The 17,791-nt window shown below is 43.6% G+C and overlaps 1 protein-coding gene across 1 annotated transcript; it reads left to right on the forward strand.

Annotated features, from left to right (window-relative positions):
• Positions 1–9,279: 9,279 nt before the first annotated feature.
• On the forward strand, positions 9,280–10,206 carry LOC108793435 (olfactory receptor 2M2-like). The gene has a single exon (XM_018564384.1). The coding sequence runs from the start codon at positions 9,280–9,282 to the stop codon at positions 10,204–10,206; it is 927 nt and encodes a 308-aa protein (XP_018419886.1).
• Positions 10,207–17,791: the final 7,585 nt, after the last annotated feature.

The following is a 17,791-nucleotide window of genomic DNA, read 5'->3' on the forward strand; positions in this document are numbered from 1 at the left end:
TTCCATTGGAAATTGCACCAAAACCGAAAAATGCTGCAAAAAAAAAAAAATAATAATAATTTTGTGAATTCTTGTAGAGATTTATCATATAACTATTTTGCTTTATCTGAGTATATTTTGCCTTTCTAACAGTTGCCATGATTTACGGCTTAAGCACCAAGTTTATTCTCCCTTTTAGAATGTAAGCCCTCAGGGGCGGGGCCCTCCTTACCATCTTGTCTTGTCTTGTATTGTGACTGTAATGTCTTCCTTATATTGTAAAGCGCTGCGCACACTGTTGGCGCTCTATAAATCCTGTATAATAATGATACTAATAATAATAATAGTAATAATATTCAATTCCATCTAATCTTAAGCTTTTCCAGTCTTAATTATGACATTTTTATGACATGGATAAAGCAATTAAAATTGTTTTGTGATTTTAAAACTTGCCAAATTACTAATCAAAGGTAAAAAAAAAAAATATAAATAATTGCCTTTGTTTAGTGATCAGAAGCTTCCATCAGTCCAATATAGTCTCTCTATTTATCTAGACACTGCAGGTAAGGGAGACTCTTCCGGGTTATATTGTTGTAGTGCATCTTCACCTTCTTTTTTTTTTTTTTATTAGATCCCATTCGAGAAGTCTCAATTTATATTTTTTTACGGGAACCTCTGAGGGAAAAAACCCCCATGAGAAATTGTTACAGTAGAGTATTATTATGAAGAAAAATATCCCTAGGAAATTAATAAATGCTGTAATACAAATTTCATGTAATTATTAAAATTAATATGAACTCAATGTATGTGTAGCAAACGTTATATAAAATATTTGTTTCATACATTGTTTTAACAGTTAATGTAACCGCATGGTTATAGAATTATTTAAGATTCATGTTTCAGTTGTTCTCAATTTTCCACAAAACGTATTCTGACTCCGATTGTTGTGATAGCAAAATATATCCCTTGCTGAGACCTCTATGCCTGGCCTGTATAAGCAGATATACTCACTGCGGACAATCCTCGTCAGATAGCTGAACTCGTCAATACCGATTCATTCAAAAGAGGTGTTTATTCTTTACATCAGGATACAGCAGATACCACAAGCTGTAGCTCCCTATATAATGAGCCTAGGGTGATGGGAGGACTCTAGTTTGTGTCCTCCCGTTACCCTAAGGAGAACTATGGGGAAAAGCCTTAACCCCATAGTTCTCCTTTAATGATCTAAAAAAATTGCGTGTCCTCATCTCCATTTTTAAATACCCTGTTTCCCCGAAAATAAGACCTACCTCGAAAATAAGACCTAGTTGTGACCATTCCCAGGGCCGGTGGTGGCATAAGGGGGAACTTGAAGAGCAGCGGGAGAGGCGGGAGAGAATCAGCGTTGTCAAGAAGCCAGCGCTAGAGGAAGCGAGGCGGCACCGGAGGGAGCAGATCCGCATAAGCCGATGCCTCCTCTACAGCGCCGGCTCCTGTCACAGGCGGAATGATACCAAATGCACTCCGCCTGTGAGGAATTCATAGTGAAAGCGCGTTTCGCTCATTCTGGCCAGCGATTGGTTAGCAAATTGCTCTTGGAAAGGTACGGCACCCCTGATCACCCTATTGTTGTACATGAATAAGTGTGGATTGTTGTACATTAAAAAAAAAAAAGACCTTCCCCCGAAAATAAGACCTAGTGTGTTTTTTTGAGGCAAAAAAATATAAGACAGTGTCTTATTTTTGGGGAAACACGGTACTTCCATGGACACTGATGTATGTCTGAGACACTTGATTGCCACAGGAGGGGCAGAGATGTCATTGACAGGCAGTAAGGGTCTAGTAAGGTATTTTAGGGGGGACCCCCCCATACTTTGTTTGTTTGGCATTAGGGTCCCCTCTAAAGATCCTACCAGACCTAAAGGCACTGGTTTTGATTGTCAGGGGAACCGCATGAACCCTGAAACATTCTTGCCAAGGGATACTGTCTCTTGTGTACATGTTTCCAAGCTGAATTATCACATAATGTCTCAGGGCAAAATCAACTTCAATGACTCTAAAAAAAATCTTTCCACCTGATCCCTCCAGACACACCCTATCCATGCGTGAGGCACTCGAACCACTACTGGAGGTGCTGCGGTCTAAAGGCATTTCCTACAAATGGGGTTACCCCTTTGAACTTATCACTCACCACCAGGTATACATCTGTGATCTTCAGGGGTCTGGGAGATCTGCTTCACTTTGAAGTTAAAGTTGAATTACTTTGAGTGGACTTACCAGACTGGCCTTTGAAATCCCTGGCTTCGCACCTTGATCTGAGTGGTGGCAACAATGTCGAGCCAAGAAGGGAAACCACCCGGAACCTCCACTGCCACCCACCACTGGAAATAGTACCCCTAGACATTCTCCTCTGTGTCTCTTTCCTTTTTGCACTGCTGCAAGACATCATCCTCTGCCACAGGTTGTGACTTTGTTGTTGCAAAACGTTCTCATTACATCACACCTGACATGTTGTCTCTCATCTCCTTACCTGCTGTGTTCACAATTTAGATCATAGGACCTCTGGGGATTTTGACGTTCCTGCATTGGATTTTCCTTCCCTACTGACACTGTGTGATGTCTGTTCAAGTTCACAATGCAGGAATAGAGCTGCCCTTGAATTCTCCATAGTCCATTTTGACCTCCATACAGGACTTGTGTTCTTTATTTAGAGATGTTGTTATAATTGACCTTAGGAATGTTTTCTGCTTTCTAACCTTTTGTATTTGGGTTATTTTGTTATTACTGTTGTTAACTTGTTTAAGTGCCTTATGATACTTTTTAATACCCTGGAGTGGGGGTTCCCCTCCTGTGACACTTACGACCCCACTTAGCACCCTCATTGTCTTACTTTTGTAGCACTGGTATACAGGTGAAACTCGAATAATTAGAATATCGTGCAAAGTTCATTTATTTCACTAATGCAACTTAAAAGGTGAAACTAATATATGAGAGAGACTCATTACATGCAAAGCAAGATAATTCAAGCCGTGATTTGTCATAATTGTGATGATTATGGCTTACAGCTCATGAAAACCCCGAGAACCCAAATCCACAATCTCAGAAAAGTAGATTATTACATGCAATCAATAAAACAAGGATTGTACATAGAACAATATCGGACCTCTGAAAAGTACAAGCATGCATATGTACTCAGTACTTGGTTTGGGCCCCTTTTGCAGCACTTACTGCAATTACTTTTGCCCGATATTCTAATTAATTGAGTTTCACCTGTATTTCTCCTAGTTTTTGGTATTGTTTTATATTTACTTGCATTCTTGTTTTCTACCACAAGATAGAGCGTCGCACTCTTGCATGGCTCCATCATGATATATGGAATTTCTTTCAGCTCTTTTCTCTCTCCTTTCCTTTGCTGCTCCTTCCCTCTCTACCTTCTGCTCTAGCTCTTTTTTCCACTCCTTCTTTTGTAACTTTCTCTATCTGCCTAAGGGTTGAGCTACCAGAGACTAACGTCATTCATGGATAAGCTACATTCATCAATCTCTTACCTGAACGTTCGGGGTTTCAAAAACATAACCAGATTTTATATCATTTTCACAAATGTAAAACTGCTTCTTCAGGAAACCCTTTTTAGGGAAGATAAGGTTCCTACTCTTCTTAACAAATATTATCCTAAGTGGTTTCAGTGCCCTAACCCTATCTCAAAATCCAAGGGGCTTTCTACTGTTTTACATAAGTCCTTCCACCCAATAGCTGATCGACCCTCCAGGGAGATTTGTTCTCCTCAAGGTTAACAATGGGATTTATACTTTAGCTAACATGCAATTTCCCAACCAAGGTCAGGTTTGTTTTCTTGACTCCCTCATCTCCATTATAGAGGACTTTCAACACCACAACTTGCTAATGGAGGGGAGACTTCTGTGACGAATGCACCAGTCCGAACCCACTGTAAATTAATAACATGTGACTATATGCAGTTCTGAACCGATCGAGCCATCATAAAAATGTGGCAATACCACTCCCAGCCTCACCCTGTGCAGGGATTTCCCAGCTCATGGCCAGCAATCTCAGGCCAGCAGCTTGACAGTGATCATCACTAGGGTTGGTTACCTCTGCAGTTAACCCTTTACATAAAAAACATTAGCTGCCATCACATGTTTTAACAGAAACATGCACCATTCTCAGCAAATGCTGTGACAATTCAAAAACCAAGCCTATGATACCACCGTCCTTTCAGACAGGAATATGATGGTACGACAAGCTCCTTAGCTGCCCTTGATGCAGATTTTTGTCAGTCATCTAGGTGGTGTCATTGTGTCACTCCATAAGCCAGGGCTGGGGAAGTTGAGCAGGAGGACTAAGCCTTTACGATGCCCTTCTCTGCTCCACCCAAACTGTCAATATTATTGTTACATAGTTACATAGTTACATAGTTACATAGTATTTGAGGTTGAATAAAGACATAAATTAATATATTCCTTGATTTTCATAGTTTAGCCTTAAACTAACTGTGGATTATTGTGTTTCAAGAAATTAGCTTCAAATCAATCATAAACTTGGCATGTGTGTAAATTATGGCTGGCCCAGAAGGATTAATCTGGCTTGTTAGGCCATCATAACCCACCTATGATTGATATGTGTAGATTTTTCTTGACGAGGCACAGCTATTTATGTGATTACTTTTACGATATCATTCTCTGATTCCGAGTTATGAAAATTGGGTTATATATTGTTATATATACCATGGGGTTATATATACCAATATATTATATATACCATCACGTTCTCAGACAATTCATCCCCACACAGCTACCTCCTCTTGTATCATTTCCCCCTCCTCTTTCAGATTGTAAGCCCTCAGGGGCAGGGCCCTCCTTACCACCCTGTCTTGAATTGTATTGTAATTGTAATGTCTTCCTTACATAGTAAAGCGCTGCGCAAACTGTTGGCGCTATATAAGTACTATGTAATAATAATAATAATAATATATTGTAACTCTCAGTTTATGACTCAGTGGGGTACACACATTCCTTCCTTATCCACCAGGTGATCTGTAGGGATTTAGTTGAACAATTACTGTGGTATTAGCTATTTACGACCCCTGTCGTACAGAGACCATTAAGGCTAATTCACACCAGGCGTAGGGAAAAGTTTTGGATAAACAATTTGGCTTTTGGTGGCTTTTGGTGCAAAGGGCTTTAAATTATCAAAGGGACTAGCTTAGCAGCTCTGGAGCTAGAACTGAGAATGTCTAAACAAATTAGGAAGGACGCTATTAATTAATAATGAGATGCTCAAATGTCATTTCCATCACAACTTCAACCTCACTCTGGTTCCAAGACTTAATTGTTCTATGCATAAGTCATCTTTATCTTACGCTTCCCCGTCTTTTGCTTAAATTAGGATTAGTGGACGTGTGGCGTATCCTACATCCTACAGACATGGCTTTCACATGGCTCACTTAGTCATTTTCTGGGCCGGATTTACTCTCTCTGCTGCCCCAAGGTTCCTCAATGAGCTGCCCCTCTACTCCCTGCTGCCCCCGAGGCCGGGCCTTGTGGGAAATCCGGCCCTGGTCATTTTGACTATTTATTGATCGCTTAGGCTCCACTAGACATTGCCCCTCCTCACAGATCAGATTGCGTATTTGGTTGGATCATACTCCTGTCTAACTAACTAGGCATTTTCCATTAATTTCCATTAATGTTGTTTTTGTTTGTTTCTGTGGACTTTCAAAAGTCAAAAATAAAAATGTAACTTTTATTTCTAATGTCACTTTGCTGAGACGAAAATTCATTAAAAATGATCTGCTGCATCTGAAATGAATGAAAATTTCAGATTCAGACTAATCCGCATAACGATTATTATGACCGACTGACGTTTGTAGGCAAATTAGCTATAATTTGGCGCTGAAGTTGCTAGAGGGCCAGACCATTATAAATAGGGAAGCAGGTTGGTTACCAAGACAGTAGAAGTGATTTGTTTCTGAAGATACGGGGAAACAACGCGATGTAACAGCCTTTGAACGCGGGATGATTGCTGGCGCTCGGAGCCATGGAGCGAGTATCAGCAAAACAGCAGAATTCGTTAAAGGATCAAGAGCCACTGTTGTTAACCACCTCCGGGCCGTCCGCAGTAAAAAAACGGCCGGCCCGAGCTCTCTAGATCTGAGCGGGCGTCTTTAGACGTCCGCTCAGACACGCCCCCCCGCGCGCGCCGCTCGGCGTGCGCGAGCGGGAAAACAGGCGGCCCAACCAAGTACTGATGGTGGTGGTCATAATAATCCGGCCACTCAGTGTATATCCCTTGTTTTATTTATTTTAATAAACGATTTTACACACTGTTTCCTTTTGTTAAACCATAACACTTGTAATTATACTGTAGATTCATAAAAAAAAAAAAAATCAACATTTACATTAGTATAAGAAAAAAAAAAACAGGATTCCTCCTATTTAATTTTTTTGTTCTAAAATTATTTGGAACTCAAATATTTTTCTTTGATGTACTTCATTGCCCTCAATACATCTTTGCATTCAATGCATCTGTTTCTTTTTTCTTTCATTTAGCTTTTATTTATTTTTTACTGGGGTTCTGCTGTAAACTTGCCTGAAAGGTAAAACCATCAGTAAAACAATTGCAGGATGAATTGGTGTGCACACCTTTACTGTGGAAACTGTCCCCATGGGATAATGCCTTTGGCGACAATTCAGCTATTATTATTTTATCTGCCATGGGGGAAATTAAAACAAAAATTGTAAAATCATCTGAGAATATCTGTGTGTAATATTATACGAAATGAAACATATAAAATACTCTGCAACCTGAATTCAAGGCATTTATGACAATGTTGGATTGTGTGATGCCTCTTGATCCGGACAGCTCCTTCCTTCCACTTGTTTCCCAAAGTCCTTCCAGCGCTGGTGCCGGTCTCTGATCCAGAGCAGGCTCCTCGGGTCTCACGGCTGCGTCCATTCAGTGTCAGCGGGGCTCTCCTCCTCTCCCCTCCAACGCTCTGTACTGCGCATGCGCCCGCCCACACTTCCTCCTTCGCAGCGTTCAGGAGCCGGGACCTCTGCAGCGGGGAGCGAGCGGCGCTGACACAGGTAAGTTTTGTTGGTGTTGTCCAACTTTTTTTTTTGTCTTTTAATGTTGGGGCATATACCTACTGCTTACTAGCAATAGATATATGCCAAAGAAAACCCAGACTTTAATTCTACTTCAAGTTATGAACAGGGCCGAATTTACTCTCTCTGCTGCCCCAAGGCCAGGTTCCTCAATGCGCCAATCTACCTGTCAAAAAGCCCCCCACCCCCATGGAGAATGGCATACCTGCAGGCCGCATACAAAACAAGCGGCGGATTCCCCGCTGTATATTTCGCTCTGCTTGCCCAAAGCAGGACTAAATGTAGAAAAACAACTACCCGCTCAATGCCCGGAACTGCATGTCCCGGGCATCGGGAGATAGGAATTTCACACCCCTGCTGCTCCTCTACTCCCTGCTGCCCCTCTACTCCCTGCTGCCCTGAGGCCGGGCCTTGGTTGGCCTTGTGGGAAATCCGGCCCTGGTTATAAAGCATTAGTAATAAGAAATAAAATTAGTTTTCTGCATTTTCCTTGTTCAGTAAGGCAGTGATAAGGGCAACGGTGATATGCCAAGTCCTCAGTTACTATTCAGAATGTGTATTGGAGCAGCCAGAAGAACACATGATTGGCTGATCTCTGTATATTGTTCCTGGCAAAAATAATTCAAGCTCCACTACTGTTGAATCTACTATTTAAAAAAAATTACTTTATTGTTTACTGGGCAGTACATAAGTCACTGTGTGAGGCTCCATCTCTGACACATTTCTCCCCATTAGGGGTTAGTCATAGAGATCACAGCAATAAGTCTGTAGGACCAAACACATCACAATGTATCAACTTGTGTCCTGAAACAAAAAAAAAAGAAAGATTATGAATGACTCGGTGTATGTAAACTCCAAGATGTTATAGCAAATGAGTCACATGGGAAGCGAGATCACAGTTCTATATGTCTGAGAAGGTTCTCATTCATCCAGGTCACATGGTATATCTGTAAAGAATAAGTCAAGGCAACTGGACTTGCTGCATTTTTCTTGAAGACGTTCTTGAATTCATTCTGATTTCATTTTTCATTCTGAATTGAGAAAGCTGGTAGGATGACCAGTGAAACGTCTTCAAGAAAAATACAGCAAGTCCAGTTGGCTTGACTTATTCTTTACAGATATTCACAGTTCTATAGAACGGACTGAAGCAATACAAAAATCCTCACTGCTTTGTACTTACAAGTTGCCATTGCCAAGCAACCGACAGAGGAAAAGAATCAACGGTTTAGACAACAGCGGAGAGTAGAGTGGAGTCGGGATCTCTGAATTCAGCCCTAAGTGCAGATAAGTATTCAGTATGTCCCAATCTGTTCAATGTTACATTATAACACTCATCTGAACACTGGGAGACTCAACGGAAACATGACATTTAAATAGTAAATCGGGATAAGTGGCGTGGTTTCAGCAAAATTAACAAATCTGAAAAATTTGACAAAATTAGATTTTTAAAAATCAACATTTTTCTGTTTTAGGTTTTTTTTTTTTATTGCTTTTGAAGGGTGTACTTATGGTAGTTCAGTTGATTTTATTTTGTGTTTTTTGATATTTGTGGTTTTTCTCCCTTTTTTCTGTGTATTTGCTCTTTATTTGTGTATGTTTTTACTTTTCTTTTCATAATTTGTGGGGAAAAAAATAGCGAGGCCATTTTTGTGAACATGTGAACAGGTTCAGGATAGTTGAAAGGAGGTCCTGTAGCCTTTGGGAGTTATTTAAAGCATTTTGCACCCTTAAAGACCTTCAAGGCCACCTTAACTTCACCCTCCTCATGGACTCTGAAGCATTTTGTAAAAATGGCAACATTTTTGACATAAATTCTGTGAAATAGAAACTCTCAATTACCTTTTTCTTCCTCATCCTTTTTAGTGAACTGCTACCCATCCATCATGTTTTACCTGATGAAGGGGATCCTTTGTGACCCCGAAACGTTTGTTGGTTTTTACCACGAAGCAAGTCAATAAATAGACGTATTTTGCAAATTTGGAGTGCCGGTGTCTCTGCTTTAGCTCATGATTGTTACGGCTGCCACCCGTTGACTACCGCAGCAACCAATTCTTGAAGGGATTGACGCGGTCAGGAGTGCGATGGGACCATGGACTATCTCTGCTACCCATCCAGACTCTCTTTTATTTTAGATGTATTTACTATTTACATGACCTTGTGTTTCCATTGTTTCTGATTTCCATCTGCGACCCTTTTCATGAATTGCACTGAAGAAAGAGATTTTCATTTTTCGCCTCTTTCTCTCCCATTTCATTTTCATCTTCTGCTCTTCTTTGGGATTTTAGTGATTTATTTGGTATCTGTGTCGGGAAACTTGCTTCTTATTGGTCTGGTGTACGCGGTACCTCTGCTCCACACCCCAATGTACTTCTTCTTGTGTAACCTCTCTGTGCAGGACATCGTCTACGTGTCGGCCACTCTCCCGAAATTTTTATCTGTTACAATATCCGGTGATTCCGGAATTCCTTTCTCAGACTGTATGATGCAGATGTTTTTCTTCACCTTTTGTGTTGGAGCTGAGTTCTGTCTCCTGGCGTTTATGGCTTATGATCGTTATGTAGCTATTTGCGTCCCTCTCTGCTATACCACCATCATGAACCCGAACTTGTGTGTCGCATTGTGTTCCGTCGCCTGGCTTGTCGGCTTTTGCAATTCCTTCGCCCATGCCGTGATACTTTCCAACTTATTTTTTTGCCGTTCCCGAGTTATCAGCCATTTCTACTGTGACCTGAAGACCATGATAGAGCTTTCCAGCAGCGACATCACTAAGATTCAGACAATGGTGTCCGTAGAATGCATATTTTTGGGGGTGATTCCATTTGTGTTGATTTTATCTTCATATACATGTATAATAGTTACTATTGTCAACATTCAAAGCCCAGCAGGGAGGTGGAAGACTTTCTCCAGCTGCTCCTCCCATCTCATCATCCTCATATTGTTCTATGGACCGTCTCTCGGTTCCTACTTGATCCCGCAGTCTGAACACTCCAAGCAACAGAACAAGATGCTTTCCTTGCTGTACATAGCACTTGTTCCAATGTTAAATCCTCTGGTTTATAGTTTGAGAAACAAACAGGTTTTCAGAGCTGTGGAACTCCTAATAGAAAGATATCGCAAATATTAATGAATTTTGCAGACTAAGAGGTGGTGAAATGATTCGTCCATGGCTCCACTTGTGTCACAGATCACAGACAGCTAATCCTTGCACTCAACTGGAGAAAATCGGAGACTTAGATTTCCTGGATCTGGTTCTTCACTAGACATTTCCTTGCACAGTAGTCTGCACACCTGGCCTTTTTGATGGACTTTAATGTAAAGCCAGAGCTTCCAGCTTTGAGCCTGTGTTAGGATCCAGAGCGCCTCCAGGTGGCGCTGGAGCTAAGCCCTGCAGTTCCTGTGCCCACCTGCAGGTGTCTCCAGGCATCCAGGAACTGTTGGGTACCAGACCACCACTGGGTGGTGCTGGAACCTGCAGCTCCAGTGCTCACCTGCGGGTGTCTCCAGCTGCCAGCACTTAGCAATCACCTGGTGCTTCCTGGGAGGGTATTTAAACCCTCCCTGCAGTCAGGACATAGCTCAGTATCCTGTTGTTACTTCCTGTGTATCCAGAGTCCCCAGGACTGAGACTTGCTTATGTTGCCATTACCTGCTTGTAGTCCTGTTGCTGTTACCTGTATTTAGCTATTTGCTCCTGTTATATTTTTTAGGTGTTGGGGGTTATATCTAGTTGGTGTCACATTGCATATTCTTGCTTTTGGGTGTTTCATTTGGTTTTGCTGGTTACAAATAAACTGTATATAACGCATTTGCTTTGTCCGGTGTGGTCATACGTGTTTGGGTTTCCCGTGTGGGTGCCTGTATACGGTGTGGGGACAACTGTGCACGGACCCATGACCGCCTGTCAATAGTCTCATCTGATTGCACTACACTCTGAATCACTCCTATGACCAGGGACGGATTTTGCACAAGGCTAACCAAGGCCCCGCCTCGGGGCAGCAGGGAGTAGAGGGGCAAGCAGAGCTAAATGTACAGCGGGGAAGCCACCACTTGTTTTGTACAAGTGATCTCGGCAACATTGTATGCAGCCTGCAGGTCTGCCATTCTCCATGGGGGTGAAAAATGTTTTCTACATTTAGCCCTGCTTTGGGCAAGCAGAGCAAAATGTAGAGCGGGGAAGCCGCCGCTTGTTTTGTACAAATGATCTCGGCGATGTCACCGAGATCACTCGTATGCAGCCTGCAGGTCTGACATTCTCCATTGGGGGGATTTGGCGGGGGGGGGGGATGCATTGAGGAACCTGGCCTTGGGGCAGCAGAGAAAGTAAATCCGGCCCTGCCTATGACCATTCCCAACTGCATCTGAACTCTGCTATTGTCAGCCATTTCTCTAAACATTTGTCTGAAGGCTTAGGGACTGATATATAAATATTTTGCCCAGCATACAGCTCGGTGAATGCTATTTGCACAGCACTACCGCCACCAGAAGGAGCCAAGGAAGATGGGAAATTCCAGTGCTCCTCAGCACCACCTAGTGGCAGTAGTACCATGCAAATGGCATTCACACAGCTGTATGCTGGGTAGAAGATTTATAAAGCAGCCCCTTAGTACTGTTTTTTGCATCTGTGCCTATTTGGCTGTTGTCAATGTCTGGGCTGTTCCTGTGTATTTCACCCCGTTGATACCTCAGAACGTTGAATAACGATGTCATCAGCACACCAGCACAACCCTTTCCAAGTCAATGCAAATCCATTTTATTGGATAGATGTCCTTCAGATATCAAGCACTTTCGGGGCCACGCAGGGTCCCTTTCATCAGGCTCAGAGATGACACTGTTGACACCTCACACACAGCTTCTTAGAGGGCTAGTAGGGATGTCCAAGAGGGGATTAACCTCACACTGGAGAGATTTTCCCTCACTTCCTGTGTCTACAGGAAGACAAGTGATGCTCATAAATGCGAGGAGAGACATTGTGACATCCTGTGTCATTTTTAGTTTATTTTCTTTTCAGGTAAAATGTGATGTAATGTAACACCATATTATGGCCACTAGATGGAGCTGAGGAGCATAGGAATTAAAACATGTAATGTAACACTGTATTATGGCCACTAGATGGAGCTGAGGAGCATAGGAAATATAACATGTAATGTAACACTGTATTATGGCCACTAGATGGAGCTGAGGAGCATAGGAAATAAAACATGTAATGTAACACCGTATTATGGCCACTAGATGGAGCTGAGGAGCATAGGAAATAAAACATGTAATGCAATACTGTATTATGGTCTCTAGATCCGATATATTAAAGGTTATAACTCAGTGACACCCGTAACTGGAAGAGGAAGTAATCAGTTTTTAGACAAAATAAATTGAACAGAAACCGAACTAGGAAAACTACATATATCGCAATCGCTGGGCTCTCTTGTTGAAAATGCAGGATGCCTGGCTGCTAAGCCGATCTAAAGGTGCTTATTTCTTCTGAGAATGCAAATCAGGGGTTCTGACTTTGCTTGGACTTCACTGGCTGCATGCTTGTTCTGGGTCAGCTTGAAGCCAGAGACAGCCAGACATAGTGAAAGGCAGGTGAGCAATGACATCTTGTGTACTTATGTCCGTAGAAGTTTCCTTTCAGTCAATGAAGCCACAAAAAAGCAGCATTTTCTCCTACAGAGGGCAACTACTAGCGTGCACCTACAGCCACTGCAGCCATAGAAGACAATGCAAAAGACCGACTGCTGATCTTGTGTGGTTTTTTTTGGTGTTTTTATTACTATTAATATTATTATTATTTTTACATTTTTGTGTAGTGTTTGTCCCAAGACTGTTGATATATTCTGTTAATTGACTCGGCACCTCTGCTGGAAGTCTGTTCCAAACATCCGCTACTCTGTCAGTAAAATAAATACTTTATAAGATTACAAAATAACTACATCATAATATGTAGTTCCTCACTCCATTTAGCACTGTAGGTTTTGCTTGTAGCATGACTACATTTCCCAGAATCCCTTGCCAGATCGGCTGTGTGACTTCCTGGCTGAGTTCACTTCCAGGCTGGAGTTCTTCCGAAGAGACTGGAGGTGCTGGAATCCCCTGTGAGCTGGAGATACCCAGGTGAGACCCACGCTGTGTGTGCAATGTATCCATGTATGTGCAACGCATCCTTGTCTGTACAATGTATCCATGTATGTGCAGCACATCCTTGCCTGTGCAACGCATCCTTGTCTGTACAATGTATCCATGTATGTACAACGCATCCTTGTCTGTACAATGTATCCATGTATGTGCAGCACATCCTTGTCTGTACAATGTATCCATGTATGTACAACGCATCCTTGTCTGTGCAATGTATCCATGTATGTGCAGCGCATCCTTGCCTGTACAATGTATCCATGTATGTGCAGCACATCCTTGCCTGTGCAATGTATCCATGTATGTGCAACGCATCCTTGTCTGTACAATGTATTTATGTATGTGCAGCACATCCTTGCCTGTGCAAGGCAACCTTGTCTGTACAATGTATGTGCAACGCATCCTTGTCTGTACAATGTATCCATGTATGTGCAACGCATCCTTGTCTGTACAATGTATCCTTGTATGTGCAACGCATCCTTGCCTGTGCAATGCAACCTTGTCTGTACAATGTATCCTTGTATGTGCAGCACATCCTTGCCTGTGCAATGCATCCTTGTCTGTACAATGTATCCATGTATGTACAACGCATCCTTGTCTGTACAATGTATCCATGTATGTACAACGCATCCTTGCCTGTGCAATGTATCCATGTATGTGCAGCCTATCATTGCCTGTGCAATGTATCCATGTATGTGCAGCACATCCTTGTCTGTACAATGTATCTATGTATGTGCAGCACATCCTTGCCTGTGCAATGTATCCATGTATGATTGAGGAAGCAAGGAGGTACTGGGGTGTGCCTGGTTGAGAAAATCTGATGTACAATGTATCCTTGTCTGTACAATGTATCCTTGTCTGTACAATATACACTCTGCCTTCTGCAACATTATAACATTCCTGTTCTGGGAACGGCGTGATGCTGAATTCCTAAATATTTTCGTTTTGGATGGAGGGGGAGGGATTAGAACCCTCGTAATGTTTCCAGTGCTCAGTATTGCTGCTGTGGAGATTCACCCTCTCCTGAGACAAAAAAAGTGTTGGGAAATCAAAAAAGGTACAGTGCAAACACCTACTGTGATGACAGCTGTCTATGAGGGCATTTCCTCTTAACTTCCTGTTGTGTCTCTGAGACGAGGGAGCATTGAGACGGCCTCCCGGCCAATCATAAAGCAGGGCGCCGCGTCATTACACGGCGCCCGGCTTCCATGATTGGCCAGCAAGACCGTTCCAGGCTGGACATGCCGAGGTGAGAGGGGACAGGCTGGGACGGCTTTCTTGTTAATCAGGAAGCCAGGTGGCGAGTCATTGCACGCCACCTGGCTTCCTGAATGGGACTTCCGGTACTCGGTAATTGGTATCGGCGAGTACCGGAAATATTTTTTTTTATACCGGTACCAAAATACCGGTATCGGTGCATCCCTAGTCTGAAGGCTTATCTTCTAGCTGGGGAACTTGATTTGGCCTGGCATACATTACCAGCCAGCAAGACATCTGGCGCCAACTGGCATGTTGGAAGCGTTGAAATAAGGAGCTACCAACTCATCATGCATCATTATTCTGTTACGTTGTCACATGTTATCATTCAGTTTAATACATCTGAACTTCTCTGTTGTAGGGAGGCACCATGCCGAAGTGCATCGTGGCAAACTGTAAGAACACAACGCGCAAGTCAGCGTCCCGAGGTGTCACACTGCACGTGTTCCCTCACAACCTCCAGAGAATAAAGCACTGGCTGCTCAAGATAGGGCAGAACTTCGGGAATTTGGATGCCTTTGCTCAGAGGATTCTGGAAGGCAAGAAAACGGACGCCTTCCGAATCTGTTCCGACCATTTCACTCCAGAAAGCTACATCAGTCAGGGATGTCGAAGTATCCTTCGGACTGAGGCTGTCCCAACCCTCTTCCCGAAGTATAGAGAGTCCGACTCTGAGGACGAGGCTGCCCCGCCTCCGGAAAAGAGGTTTAAGGCTGACGCCTCTAGCCAAGACTACGACACTCTTCTCAAGGCCTACAATCTCACCCGGCAAGAAGATAAAGGTATTTCAGCTACCGTGGAGTGCAAGGATGTGAGCACCCGCACCGACTTGTACTACAAATCACGAGATGCCGGAACACGCACCAATCCTTTCCAGGGAGTGAAAAACAAAAAGATAAGCACCGACGCAAAGATTGGTCGGAAACACGCCAGCACCATAACCAGCATGTGGAAGATGGACGTGTCAACAAACAGCCTTGTTGAAATGGTGGACGCCAGTACAAACACCGAAACCATACCTGGACATCATTTTGAGGCTGAGTCATGGAAGATAGGGCATGATCATGTCTACCTAAAGGGTTCAACTCCAGCTACGTCAGTTTGTGCCAACGATAATTCACAATTTTCTACAGACTCCTGCGACGATGATGCCAACCGCGTGTCGGATGATGGACCAAACCGAACCCCCAACGCATATTCTAAAGACAGGATGGATGCGGATCGATTGGTACACGAGAGAAAGTTTCTAGTTTTTGAATCTTGCCTGGATGAGCTTCTCCAAAAACTAACTTGTGCCCACGGTGACGGTTGCCAGTCTGCCATCGCAGGAATTGAGAAGCACGTCAGCGGGACGATGCTCACTGTTATCGGACGTTGTTATAACGATCACGCTAGTTGTCTATGGCAAAGTCAACCCAAGAAGGGAAGAACATGCATGGGAGATCTGATAGGCACTGCCGCTGTGCTCTTCAGTGGCAGCAACATCAAAAAGGTGGATGAAATGTTCCGTTTTATGGGGGTTCCATTTGTCTCCCCCAAGAGATACTCGGTTTTGCAGAGGAAATACCTGTTTCCCGTTGTGGACCTACACTGGCTTCATGAGCAGCAGCAGAACCACAATTTCTTCCTTGGTCACCCCCTTTGCCTTGTTGGTGACAGCCAATGTGGTACTTTTAGAAGTGGTGGAAGGTTCTGTTCCTACACCTTCCTGGAATCCACAACCAAGAAAGTCTTCAACATCCACGTAGTGCATTCGACCAGTCTGAAGCCACCCATGGCGATGAAAAGGCTAGCCTACACAAACTGCTTGGATAACCTCATGGACGACGGGCTTACCATTGAGACCGTTTGCACAGCCAAACATCATAACCTTCATTGCACGATGGAGGAGCAATACAACGGCATATCACACAAATACGACATATGGGAGTACTGTAAAAGCTTGCGCAAAAAGCTGACGGTGGCTAGTCGCAAAATTGGCTGTGCCAAAATTGCTCAATGGATCCCGGAGCTTACCAACCATCTCTACTATTCAACCTGTTCTACCAGTAACCAAGTACAACTGGTTCACCAGAAATGGTTGTCCTACCTCTACCACATTACTGGGCAGCATAGCTGGGGCGATTTCAGAGAATTTGATGCGTGCGCTCACCGCCCGCTGACACCTGAGGAAACTGACCGGCACCCGTGGTTATCCCGGAGCAGCCCGGCCTACCAGCAACTGAGGACCATTGTGACCAATGAAGGTCTTCTCAACGACTTGGACAACATTGCCATGTTTTTTCACAAAGGACAAACTGCCCTCCTGCACAGCTTCATGTTGAAGTATCGTCAAGAGCAGATGCACTTCGAGTTGGACGCCTTGGAGGCCAGGATGAAGTTGGCCGCCCTGGCCTACAACCGTAACACTGAGAGGACGCAGCTTGCGGTGCATCACCATTCCAGGTGCCGGGGTGGTTTTTCTGCCCCGCAACAGTCTAAAACTGTTCACAAAAATTTCTGGGTTTCAAAATATTTATATGGTGCGTTTGCTTCGGCTCACGTTTTCCCGATGATTTCAGATACCGTCATGTTTGCCAACAAGCAGTTGTTTCATAGTTGGACCTTACCGCCAATGTCAACGTGTTTGACGTGAGAGGCCATTAGCTCTTCCGGGATAGTGTGTCCACACTCATCAGTATTCCACTTCTCACGCGAGGGGGCTATGTGTGAATGTTTCCACACAACTTTCACCCAGGATTCATACATTTTACCATTGAACCCATTAAGAAAAATGTATGAATTTTGAGTGAATCTTAGATGAAAACATTTATGAATAGACCCCCATAATGTTTCGCATTCTAACAAGTCGCAAAGTGAACACCTAATGATCGAAAAGATGCTTTGTTACAAAAAAACTTTTCAATCTTGAAAAGGGATGCCCCGATACCGAGTATTTGGGAGAGTACTCGTACTCGCCCAAATGCTCCGATGCCCAGCCCGAAACCTGAGCTTCCGGTATCAGGAAGCAAGTCATTACATGCTGCCCAGCTTCCTGATTGGCCGGAAGCCGGCTCCATGCTCCCTTGTCATTTGGTGAAGAGGGAGCATGGAGCCGGCTTCCTGGCCAATCGGGAAGCCAAGCAGCGTTACTCTCTGCCTATCTTCCTGATTGATTAGGAAGCTGACCAATCAGGAAGCCGGACGGCGAGTCATTACCTGCCCCCCCGGCTTTCTGATTGGCCAGAAAGCCGGCTTCATGCCTCCTCATCACCTGGTCATGGAGGAGCATGGACCTGGATTCCCGGCCAATCAGGATGCTGGGCGCTGTGTACTGACTCGTTGCC

The sequence above is a fragment of the Nanorana parkeri genome, unplaced genomic scaffold, assembly GCF_000935625.1.
Source record: "Nanorana parkeri isolate BGI_ZX_2015 unplaced genomic scaffold, ASM93562v1 scaffold748, whole genome shotgun sequence".
Classification (NCBI taxonomy): domain Eukaryota; kingdom Metazoa; phylum Chordata; class Amphibia; order Anura; family Dicroglossidae; genus Nanorana; species Nanorana parkeri.